This window comes from Lycorma delicatula, chromosome 1, assembly GCF_047948215.1.
Source record: "Lycorma delicatula isolate Av1 chromosome 1, ASM4794821v1, whole genome shotgun sequence".
Taxonomy (NCBI): Eukaryota; Metazoa; Arthropoda; class Insecta; order Hemiptera; family Fulgoridae; genus Lycorma; species Lycorma delicatula.
In genome coordinates this window covers 373,998,527-374,011,092 of record NC_134455.1, presented here as the reverse complement: position 1 = coordinate 374,011,092, position 12,566 = coordinate 373,998,527, and the positions used below count along the sequence as shown (strand labels likewise).

General features: G+C 30.5%; 1 protein-coding gene across 5 annotated transcripts in view; it reads left to right on the top strand.

The window, feature by feature from the left end:
* The first annotated feature begins 9,914 nt into the window (after positions 1 to 9,914).
* LOC142317282 (uncharacterized) overlaps positions 9,915 to 12,566 on the top strand; it is a 28,748-nt gene continuing 26,096 nt past the window's right edge. For 2 of the 5 annotated variants that reach the window (XM_075353697.1, XM_075353694.1), the window contains exons 1-2: positions 9,915 to 10,415; positions 10,872 to 10,967. In XM_075353697.1, the coding sequence (XP_075209812.1) occupies positions 10,923 to 10,967 (45 nt within the window). In that variant the 5' untranslated portion in view covers positions 9,915 to 10,415; positions 10,872 to 10,922. The remainder of the gene's footprint in view (positions 10,416 to 10,871; positions 10,968 to 12,566) is intronic. The other 3 variants (XM_075353695.1, XM_075353699.1, XM_075353698.1) reach the window with 3 other exon arrangements.

Genomic DNA, 12,566 nt, shown 5'->3' with positions numbered 1-12,566 from the left:
GTACAAAATTAGATCATTACAGATGAAATCAACATGATTTTCTGATGGGAAGTTAGAGCTGTATCGTTATACAGTATGCTCATGAATTTACTTGAAGGCGAGGGAAACTGAAATAGAACCCTAATCAAAGGTCAAGGGGGAAACCAAAATAGAACCTTAATCAAAGCAATATTAAATTAGAAAAAATTGAAATCCTATATCCTTAAGTTATCAATTTTATACAGTCCAATCTATGTTCCTCTACAGTTAATATTTTCTACACATCCATTTATATAAGGATATCTTTGGGTAAATAAACACATTTTAAATTTTACCATAAATTTCTATCCTTTCCTACTTCACAGAATCTTTTAAGAATAATTTCAGATTATCATCATAATTATATGCAAACAGAATTTCTTGCTGCTGCATGAAATTTTAATTACTTTGTTTCTCCCTACTATGAAGAATGACCCTACTATGAAGAATTCTTAACTGCCCTGAATTGCATTTAATCCCGGCATTCTTAACTGCCCCGAATTCAATTAAATCCTGGCATTCAAGATAAGAGCTACATTTTTTATTCAGTTATTTAAGCTGAAAAAAGTAACAATAATATAACATATATGAACAGGTTATATAGTTTGGTACGTGAATGTTCGGTTATATGTGTATGCTGCAATCTGTTAGTAAAACAATAAGCAACCCCCCTCCATGGCCCAATGAGAATTTTTAACTGAAATAGAACTACCAAAGTACACCAGTATCCACTGTCTAGTATTCGAATCCATATAAAAGCAACTAACGTCTACTAGTAATTGCAGAACCTTCAGCTTTCACATAAGAAAGCTTATATTTTGTATTCACTTAGAATACAAAGAACAGACAGTTTACAAAGAACACGTAAAAGTACTACAAAGAACAACTACAAAGTACTTAGACATACAAAGAACACGTAAAAGTACTACATTTAAAAAAAAAATCAGCTTTTGATATGTCCCACTGTATCAAAGAAATTATACATATTTGAGTTAATTAATTGAAACACTAGATATGACAACATAAGAAAATGAGCAGATTTGACTACAAAACAAGATTGTCCTAATGACAAATATTTATCTGAATCTATTTTTTACATTTTTTAAAAGCTTTCATAATCTTAGTCATATAGTTTGTACCAGGATTTTGCAAAATTTAACTACTTGCAACTTCTTAAATCACCTGGAGTTCCAAATCCCAAATCCCTGTTTTGAATGCGCATGTGTATAAAGAGTTTTATGTACATGGTATTATTTGAATAAAGGAATAAAGCAAATAAATAAGAGAATATAAAGGAAATAAATATTCATTAGTTCTCTACCACTAATTAGCATCGATACTTAGGTAGCATATATTACAACTACTATTTCTAGTCATTCCTTCAATGAGCTAGTAACCTAAAATACACCTTCATAATTATAACAATCCAATAGTACATTACAGACTATTAAACTCCTGTATTCGATAAGGAGTTAGGGTTTTATTGGCATAATTAAATATTAACTATCTGTTCCCTCAGAACCATGAACAAGTGTGCTGAATGTCTGTAACTGACTTGAAGGAGAGAAAGATGAACACCAATTACCTCCTCTGTTTTCTGTTTTATTCTGGCTAGCATCTTGTAACAGCTGCCAATGGCTGATAATAAAATAAATTTTTCAGAGCATATGAACAAGTGCTGTGCCTGACCAGGACTTAAACCCAGAACCTCTAGATGAAAGGCAGAAATGCCACAAATTAAGTAAAACAGAATAATTCCAAATGAATCTTTCACTGACAAAATATTTACAGATGTATACATATTTGAATTAAAAGTACTTACTTTTGTTTAGAAAAATATATATTTTTTTTTAGTTTACTAAGCTGGCAGATGGTCAATGGTTAATGTATAGTTGTTTTTGTATTTATTTGTACTTGTTTAGTTGGTTATATAAGGGAAAAGAAAATTATTTATATTTAGTTTTTTTTATAATTATTTTGTTTATTGCATCTTTTTCACTAAAACATGTTATGGATGGTGTTTCAGATAGGGGGAAGTTTGTGCTGCTTTCATGGTACAATTCTAAAAGGTAGTGTAAAAAAAATTGTGTAAGATAATTTTATCATACCTTAACTAAAGAGATTCTATTGCATCTTTTATTATATATTTTAACATGCCATTTATTTTTATTCTTCTTACTTCTATGGATTAGGGTTTCAAATCCTGCTCTACATAAAGTATATTTCACTTACTTTAAACAAGTATTCATGTTAGTGAATATATGTGTTGTTATTGGTGATGTTTGAACATCAAATAAATTTCCAGTTCAATCAGTTTATTGTCAGTTATAAATTTACTTTAATTATCAGTATTATAATATATGGGTATTATAATATATTATTATTTCTATTATCATTTTTTTCAGCAATTCCTTCAAACCCTGATTCTTACCAAATATCTGTATTATATAAATGGTCTAACCGTGTGCAACTCTTCTTCACTAATCAAAGGAAACATCTCTGGAGCTTAAATGTACGCTTGTCTCTTTTCTTCATAACCCAAGCTTCAGTATCATAAAGCAAGACTGGAGTAGCCATAACTTTATAAAAATTCATTCTTCTTGAAAAAACCTCAAAGTTAAGCCACAAATATATTTGTATTTCTTACCTGTCTCTCATTCCCCAAATCCACTAACATCCCATTCTAGATAATTGAATCTACCTAATTGTTCTGAAAACGTCCTATTAATTCTACTTTCAAGTGGATCAACTTCTTTCCTTTAAATGCCATATTTTTTATTTTTATATAAAATATTCATACATTATGTTTTTTAACAATAGTATTAATTAACCAGAATTAGTATAATTATAATATTATTTAATATATAAAATAACATTTGATAGTCTAAGCAGAGATTTTGACTTTTTGTTTCCTGGCTAAGATAAAAATTGTAATTTGTGTAATTAATTGACCACAAAATCTCAGAAATTTTTCCACCACCATTTTACAAGGAATTGATATGTTAGAATAATTTGTTTTTATTTTTTCAAGCAATTACTGGCTAACCATCCATTTATAGCTGCTGATAAGAAGTGAATTTTTTAGTATGTGAAAATTCCAAGCCTGACTTGGAGTCAAAATAAGGATCTACCAGATGAAAGGCAGAGACACTAACACCACCGTAGAGTTGAAATATTTAATTATGATTCAAAACTGTGATTTTTTAACAACGTTTATAGACAATGATTATTCAATGGATATATAAATAAATTGAGTGAATACAGCAAAAAAAAAATTAACAACTATTACCATGGTACATACCACTATTCTATCTATTGAAGCAAATGAAGAGCCTGTCACATTTGACCCCCAAAAACATTTAGCTTGTTACCATGGAATCATTATACACCATTAACTTTCTTTAAGAGATGATATAGATTCAGCATTGAATTGCATTGAACTGTAAGAAAGCCGGTTTTTATTAAACTACACTTGGCCACTCGTACAGTAGTCTTTTGTCTGTGGTGTATCAGTAATGCCAGTATTGTACAGAATACAAAAGTAGTCTTCTGTTACAAAGCATTTTAATACAAATATACTTGTGCCGGCCTCCATGGTTGGAGTGGTAGCATCTCAGACTTTTATCCAGAGGTCCTGGGTTTAAATCCTGGTCAGAGATTGCTTTCTCATACACTACAAAATTGCCATCTCATTTCATTCTCTGAGGCAATACCTAATGGTAGTAGTGGAGGCTTAGGACAAAAAAGATATATATATGTTTATTCTTATACTTAAAAAAAATAATTAAAGAAAACATTTTCTGATGATTTGTTTTTCATAATTCTGATATGACTCATGTAAGTTATCATTTGACAAAACACTATTACAACCCTCTTAACTTCATTATATTCTAAAAATTATTCAAAAGTTTTTTATTATGATTAATTCATTTCTGAAATGAGTTTATTTCCGTTTTATTTTACAAATTGTTAATATTTCAACCTTAATTAAATGCTTTAATTAATTTTTAAAATATTTTAAAAAATTGTTGTTTTGAGAATACGTATAAGATCAAATTCTTATTAAAATGTCATTCATTAAGTTATATTAATAAGATTTTTTCTTCATTGAAGATGTTTATGGTTTATGAATTTATTTAGGTGAAACTCTTGTAAATTAAGTAAGTAATCTAATTTTTTCTGGTATTTTGCTTTTAATATTTTATTTTTCTCTATATGTCAGTTTGTAACAACATTGATTAAAAATAATTTATTTAATTTTTAATATGATGGAGATTATTCTTATACTTTCAGACATAAGTGATTAAGGATAAATATTGGTATGTGCTGTCTAAGACATTTCTCAAAGAAATTTTTTAAAAGAGATGTAATTGAGTAATGGTTACCCTTAAAGTAAAAGTTAACAGTGACAATGTAGTTTGATTTTTTTGGTAACTTTTTCATAACTTTTTATTTGTTGCTGAAATTTGTATCAGCATTAATGAAATGAATAAAAAACCAATTATTATTATAAATTCTATAAACTTTATTAAATACTTATGGACAAGTAGTAAAAAAAATTTACAGTGGTAAAACACTGAATAATATTCTGTAACATATATACGAACTCATGAACACTAACAAAACAGAATATTACTTATTATTATTAAACGAGTTCACCAAGTGAATTAATAATGTCAATCTGTCAATTAGTAACATTAAGAGTACAACATTATTTCCGTTTAACAGCTTTATTTAGCTGTTTTAATTAATGAGAAAATTTTAAATTGTTTTTTGTATTATAATGTAGAGAAAACATTATTTGAGTAAAAATACAAATACTTGCTTTATTAAAAAGATTAATCCTCAATTTATTGCTTTAAGATTAAAATATAAATAAAGCAGAATTATCTTGATTAAGTAAAAAAAAGTATTATTCAAAACAATATGCCCACCGGGCTAGACTAGTGATAATTCGCATCCCCCCTTCCAAGATAGAAACAAATCTTTAAAAATAAAATAAAAAATATATAAATAACATATTTTTGAAAAATTTTTAATTAAACAACATTTTGAAGGAAACTAATTACAAAAGACTGATACACCATCAGTGAGAAGATTTAAGAAGTACTGTTACATGCTGGTGCCATCTTATTTACAACAACAAGAAATTTCTACAATAGCCTCCTCCCTCACCTCATTTCACAACACAACAGGCATATTCCAGAAGCTATTTACCAAGTATATAAGAGTGCTAGCATTTTTGGTTAGAGTTAGTGCAACTAGCACTTTCACACAAGTGTGTAAGTGGTGTATGGAATTTTTTATGAGTAAATTTTGCTTTTTGTGCTGGCCACCTGCTATCCACTTTATTACAACGAATGGATATTAGAACATTTTTTGATAAGTAGCATACTGTGATTTTTATTTCATACTTTTATTTAACTTGCAATGTATGTACTGCATATTTACGTAAGCGCAACTCTTGCTTTAAAAGCATGTAACATAAAATTTGTTATTTTTCATTTTTTTGATTATCTATCTTTTTATGCTTGCAAGTGCAACCATATGCCATTAGAGATTCTTTTGGATCTTTCAACATAAAATCGAGTCTCATTTTTAAGTCTGTAATTTGTGATAAGTTCTTCTAAATAATCAGTACTTTTGATGAACAATTAAAATTAATTCAGAAGGTGACCAAATTACCAATATTGCTTTTGGCAATTGCTCAGTTTTTATAACAGTAAAATCATTTTGTTTCTAGTTTATCATGAATTCATCAGTAAAGAAAGGAAAACATTTAACTATCTTGTGACAAATTTATGATTATGATATGAATATATGGAGATGTCCGTTTAGGGATCCCTGTGTCCAAAAAAGTGATTATTAAAAAATGTCTGTATATTTGATAAACTTTCTATTGATGATTGATTCTTCCATGAATTTTTAATGTTACAATGATAAGAGTCATATTTTTAATTAAGTTCAACTAGTATAGTGATTTACCATATAAAACTCACTTTTGACAAAAATGTCAATTAGAATCTCCCTTGTCAAACCAATGCAGCGATACCAATTCTGCATCCACATCAAACAAAATTTATTTTTTTTTTGTAGTGAATTTAAAATGAAATAATCCCTGTAGCACTGGTGCAGATGAGGGCAAACAAGTACAACCACCCTCTAGTTCAAACATTGCAACTGCAGGGCCTTCTTCTACAGTTCAAGCCAATGTGTAACATAAAGAAAGTGAAATTGAAGATGATAGTTGTCTTGAAGATGGTAATGGAAAATTTGATGGCCTGATGAGCACTATGCCGGTTGATAAAAAAAACACTCTTTGAAAATGTCTTCGAAAAACTACAATTTTACGGCAGATGCCAAACACCTCAAGAGAAAAATTTAATCACCAATGGCTGAACGCATATTCACAATGGCTAGCTTACTCAAGGTTATTCAAAGGTGCTTTCTGAAAATATATTCTGTTGTTTCCAGTGTCAGCAAGACGATAAGAGATGGTTGGGGTTCTTTTCCCATCAAACCCTTCACATAGTACAAGACGATTATTGTGTGTGCGACTATTGTAAAGCACGTGTACAGTCCCAGAGACATCGGACTGCAATGGAATCTGCAAAATGTTCATGGAGGGTGTTCCAGTGAACCTCCAACTTCACCATCCTTCACAAAAATGAATAGAAAAACAAAAAAGTACTGACCTCAATTGTGTCCTGCGTCATTTTTTCCGGCACACATGATTTACCTCTCAGAGGCAGAAATTTGCATGAAGACGTACTTATTGACTTATGCAATTTACGCATCGAAGCAGGTGATTCACAGCTAAAAGATCATTTTGAGCATGAATTGAAAAAGCGTCATACCAATCACTTAACATCCAAAATGAAATAATTGATCTATGTGGCGCTACAATTGGGAAACACATCATCAGAAGAATTAAAATGCTTGCATTTTCAGCATTTTGGCTGATGAAATTGCAGATATTTCTGGCAAAGAAAAGCTACATATTGAATTACATTTCTTTGATGAAAAGGCCACTGAAATTGAAGAAGAATTTTTAGGCTTTGTAGGGCTTGAAGAACTTAATGCCATAAGTATTGCCAAAGTCATTGACAATTTTGTGACAAACCTAAACCAAGACCATGATAAGTGTGTGGGGTTAGGCTTTGACATATGTTTAACCATGTCTGGGAAAGAAGGAGGTGTGCAGGTGATCTTGAGACAAAATACAACAAAGCCTTTTACCCCCTTTCCTCTTCTCACAAGCTTAATCTTGTTGTGAGCAACTTAAACGTTATTCCACCAAATGCATATAGCGATGTGCAGATCTTTATTTATTGTCAGTACCATTAATTGATAAGTATTCTGGTCTATCTTTAGAACCCAGGTTTTCTGCAAACAAATCGCCTGCATTATCATTGATAGATTTCCATCCAAGTAACATGAAAGGTGTTTCACTGGAGCAATGGAGTACTTTCACTCCATTCCTCTTGTGCAACTTTCAACAGTTTAGAAGCATTGAAGGAGAAAGTGAATTTTTGTGGTTCAAAATGTGGAATGAAGTACAGGAAGCGCCAAACAATTGAGATTTAAAACAAAAACAAATCGTTTTACCTGACAATTAGAAAGGCTCTGTTGACATCACTTTCACAGCAGAAGTACTATCGACCATTCATTTAACTCCCTTGGTTGAGTTAAAACATGCTAAGAAGCACCACTGGTGAAAACAGATTAAATGGGTTAGCTATGTTAAGCATCCACCAATAATGGGTTTTTGCTAAAAAGGAGCAATAGTTGAAGCTATACTTAGACAACTTGCAACTAGTCCTTGCAAACTATTCTTACAAAATAAATACTTTATTCTTCCTTTTGTTATTGTGTTTTATTGTATAGCACCCTCCCCCCTCATGGACTACCCTTCTCCCATGAAAGAAGTTAAATTCAGAAAGCTATTCTTCCTTTCATTTTGAGATGGGTATCCCCTTGGTTCAAGCTGCGAATTAAAGAATCATATTCAAAAAAGAACATTAAGGTATTAATTGGTATAACGACGATGGTATAATCAGTTTGAAAAGCCGTATGTCTATGTAAGGGAAGAGCCCAAGGCGATAAAAAATGTCTGGAGAAAATGTTGAACATGTCAGGAGTCTCCTAAAAAAAAATTTTTGAAATTTTGAAAAAAGTCTTGAAAATTTTTTTTTCAGCCCTTAGATAGCAATGCCATTGATAACAGTTTGGAATGTTTTATGAGAACGATACATTCGTGCAATCCTTTTACAGCTATTACGGGCTTTGAAGCTTACTGACGACGCTGTAAGTGTCGGCTTCGCAATCCAAATGCCAAATGTTGCAGCATGAAAATGACAACTTCTTGGATGTGTTGTGTTTAGTATGAATCATTTCATCTTAGTGGAAAAGTTAACACACATATTGTCTGTATTTGGAGAGGTTAGAAAATCTTCATCTTACAATGCGAAAGGATTCCCAAAATTAATTGTTTACTGTCAAATGTAACAACGGTAAGTTTACGGCCAGTTCTTTTTCACAGAAGCAAGAGTATTAGAAGGTGCTTATTTAGATATGCTGTGTACGTGGTTATTTCCTCAACTGCTAGATGGATCAGAGAATTTTATTTAGTAGCAAGATGGTACATCTCCTCACGTTGTACAGGATCGGTCGGCTTGGACCCGATGAAATCTCCCGATTTCATGAGATTGTTTGAGGTGGCCTCCAAGGTCATCCAATCCGACTCTATGTGATTTTTCCTTTGGGGTTTTACAGAGGATTATATGTCTTTGATACCTACTGATCTACCTGATTTGAGACACAGATTTGAAGCAGCTGTTGCTTCCATTACATCAGGCTCACTGCTTAAACTATGGGATGAACTCTCCTATCAGATGAATGTGTGCCGAGTATCGAAGGTGCTCACATTGAACACTTGTAGGGAAAAACTGTAAGAGTTACTTTTCCATTTTATTTGTGATTCATTATAGTAAGTCAAAGTTAAGGCATATTAAATAGTTTAAAAACCCCGATATTACTTTTTTGTACTATACAGATAAAAAAATTGTATTTACGTCAAGAAAATTGCCGATTTCTGCGGCAGAGTATTACCATTACGGCTTTCATCCGAAGATCCGGATTCAGTCTGGCATGCCATTTTTCATACGCTAAAAGTTTCCATTTTCATTTTCCCACCACGCTGATCTAATAGTTATCTCGTCGTCGCCAATCAGTTGTTTAAGAGCTGATTTTCGAAGTCGAAAGTTCTGAGGTTCAAATCCGAGTAAAACTTAGTTGCTTTTATATGTTATTAATACTAGACAGTGTATAATGGTGAGCTTTGGTGGCTCTCTTTTTCTGTTTAGCCTCTGGAACCACCGTAAGGTATTACATTACAGAATAAATGAGGATGATATGTATGCAGACGAATGAAGTGTAGTCTTGTACAGTACTAGGTCAACCACGCCTGAGAAGTTGGGTTAATTGGAACCCAACCACCAAAGAACACTGGTATCCACGATCTAGAATTCAAATCCGTATAAAAGTAACTGTCTTTACTAGGATTTGAACCTTGGAACTCTCGACTTCAAAATCAGCTGATCTGTGATGACGAGTTAACCAGTAGACCAGCTCGGCGGTGGCTGGGGTTCAATTAACCACACGTCTCAGGAATGATAAACCTGAGTTTGTACAAGTCTACACCTAATTTGCATATGATACATATCATCCTCATCTCACTGAACCTTGGAGAGGTTGGTTATTGTTCAGTAGTTGAACAGATTGCAACGTACTAATTAGGAAAATAAATATTCCCAAATAAAAGCTTCTGTGATAAATTAATTCGTCGGTCAAAAAAATATTCGTTTTGAACATTAAGATATTATTTTAATCATCTTGAATGATTCAACTGTGACTAGCAGTATTACTTCCATTTTGCTTGTGTCTTGGAGTGAATGTTAAGTTAATGTAATGTAAAACCTTATTATTTTTTAAAATCAAAGTTAAATTTTTACTGAAGTTATTTAGCCTAATTATAAGTCGTATTCAGCTTGTTAAAATGGCATTGTTTTGATGAAAACTGTTAAATTTTGTATTTGTTAAGGTTATAACTTGTTCGTGTGATAAGTGGATATTGAGGGCAAAGTTAATCTGTTTATTTTTCACAACACTTGTTTCTAGTTACAGTGCAACTGATGACTTGTATAGACTGTGTAATTTGAAGTGCTTAGGTTTTCTCCCGTTTTACTCGATTTCAAGTTTTAGAAAACATTCGTTCTTGAGTGTGTGTAAGTAAATATTTAATTAATTTGCTTATAAGTTCATTCCTGGCAGTTTGTGTCGCGTCTGAAATTCAATCAAAAACTGCCTTGTGGAAAAAAGAAAAGGATTTTCGTTTGGTAGGTTGTCATTTTCTTTCTGGAATAATTAAAATTATACTAGTAAAACGTTAATATAGATAATCTTTATTTTTAATTTTCTCAAGTGTTCTGTTAATATATAGGAGTAATCAAGGATAATAGTAATTATTCTAATATTTTTATAACGCTGACTTAAATTGTTCTGGATTTACTTTAGAACATTTTCATGGAAAATCTTTGGAAACAGTATATATATTGTAATCATAAACTTTCTGTTTACTTGTGACACCGCAGCCTTTAATTAATGTCCAAATTTTGTGTTTATATTTTTTAAGCTTTTAACCTGTTTGTTCCATAAATGGATTTATGAAGAAATATATTACAGTACCTAATATTTTTTAATGCATCAGTGATTTTATCATTCCAATTATGCATAAAAAAAAAAATTAACAATTTGTATGGTATTTATATATGGTCTGTATGTTATTGTTACAGGTACTTCATGTGCTGTTTTTAATACTTATTGAACAGTCTAGTGAAGTTATAATGGATTCAGCACAATCTGAGAGGTTGGAAAATTTTGATGGGAAGGTTTGTCTTTCTTCTTTTTTTTTATTAAAAGTTTTTATTTTACTTGTCAAATTTTCTTTTCAACCCAGTAAATAAGTGTGGAAAATATCACTAACATAAATAATAATATCATATAAATAAATTTGATAAAATATAGAAATAAAAAAATATATCATAAGCAAATACAGAAATAAAAGTTTGTCAAGATAAAAAAAAATTTAGAAAAAAATCCGGAGTATAGAGGTTCTTGTGAATGCAAAAAAAAAGAAAAGAGATTGCATGTGCTAGACACAAGTATGAAAAACAGTATAGTGAAAGAATGAAAGAATTCTGGAAGAGAAAGGGGGGAAATCAGAACCAAAGGAATTGAAATGATGTTTTCGTGGTCCTCTACAGGCATGTTCAAAAAAAATGATAAAAATCACCATTTCTTGCCCAGTAAATAAGTTTTTTGTTAATTTTAATCCTTTGCTAAATTGAACACATTTGAATTAAATATCTAGTTTGGTTTTATATATATATATATATATATATATATATATATATATACACATTCTTCATGGGAAAAATTAATTTCTTTGTTAGATATAATGAATAAAAATTTCACAATAGTGACAAAAATTACAAACAGTAGAAGTGTGTTCAATATAATATACAGTTTGGCAAGTTTTGGTATGATTGTGAATAGTTATAAATACTTTAATGATAAAGGGATGTAAGTAACTTACAACTGAGCTATTCTTGTTAACCTTATTAAATATCTGATGCTAGTCTGTTTTATTTGGTGACAGTATTGTTTAGCACTGTTGTATAATCTAGTTTTACCCTTCAAGTAATTGAATTTTTCATAAAACTGCACACTTTTTTGTCCTGTATATTAATTAAGTTTATCCTATATGAGTTGCAGATGTTCAACTATTTCTTGTGTAATACAATAGCCCATATAGTGTACTAGCTTCTAAGACAAATAGATTGACAGTGTTTTTCATAGAATGATATTAGTTTCTAAAAGTGTTACCTGTTGTGATTCAAGAACTGATTTTTTATTTTTAGAAATTCAACAGTTTATATAATTATGATTTATTATTTTCTACTTTGTTAACTATGGAAATGCTCTCTAACATTTTTCCTTGTTGTATTGAAAACAAATTATAAAGAGACACAAAAATCCAATTAACATAACTCGGACAAAAGTCAGTTTAAAATTTGAAAGTCAGACTGAAAAATGTATAGCTTAACTTGGTATCAACGATTTCATATTTAATAGCAGGTAAATTGATGTTTTTAAAATAAAAATAATATTGTGTGTGTAGAAATGATTGTCAGTGATAGAATAAATGGTGATATACAAATCTAGACAAAACTATTGACACAGGGATCACGGTAATGCTGTTGAAGTGGGCATGTTATACAATTCATTAAAAGACGTTAAAATTTTAAAATGAGATTTGTGCAAATGGTAAATATCAGAATAATGAAGTTTTTGATTTAGTTTATACAATAATATATTTCAACTAATGAAAACTTGTAATTGGAATGTCAGCAAAGTTTGCATGTTTTAAAAATGTGAATGAAACTCATTTCATTTCTTATTTATCAAAAAAGAAAACTTGTAATTTG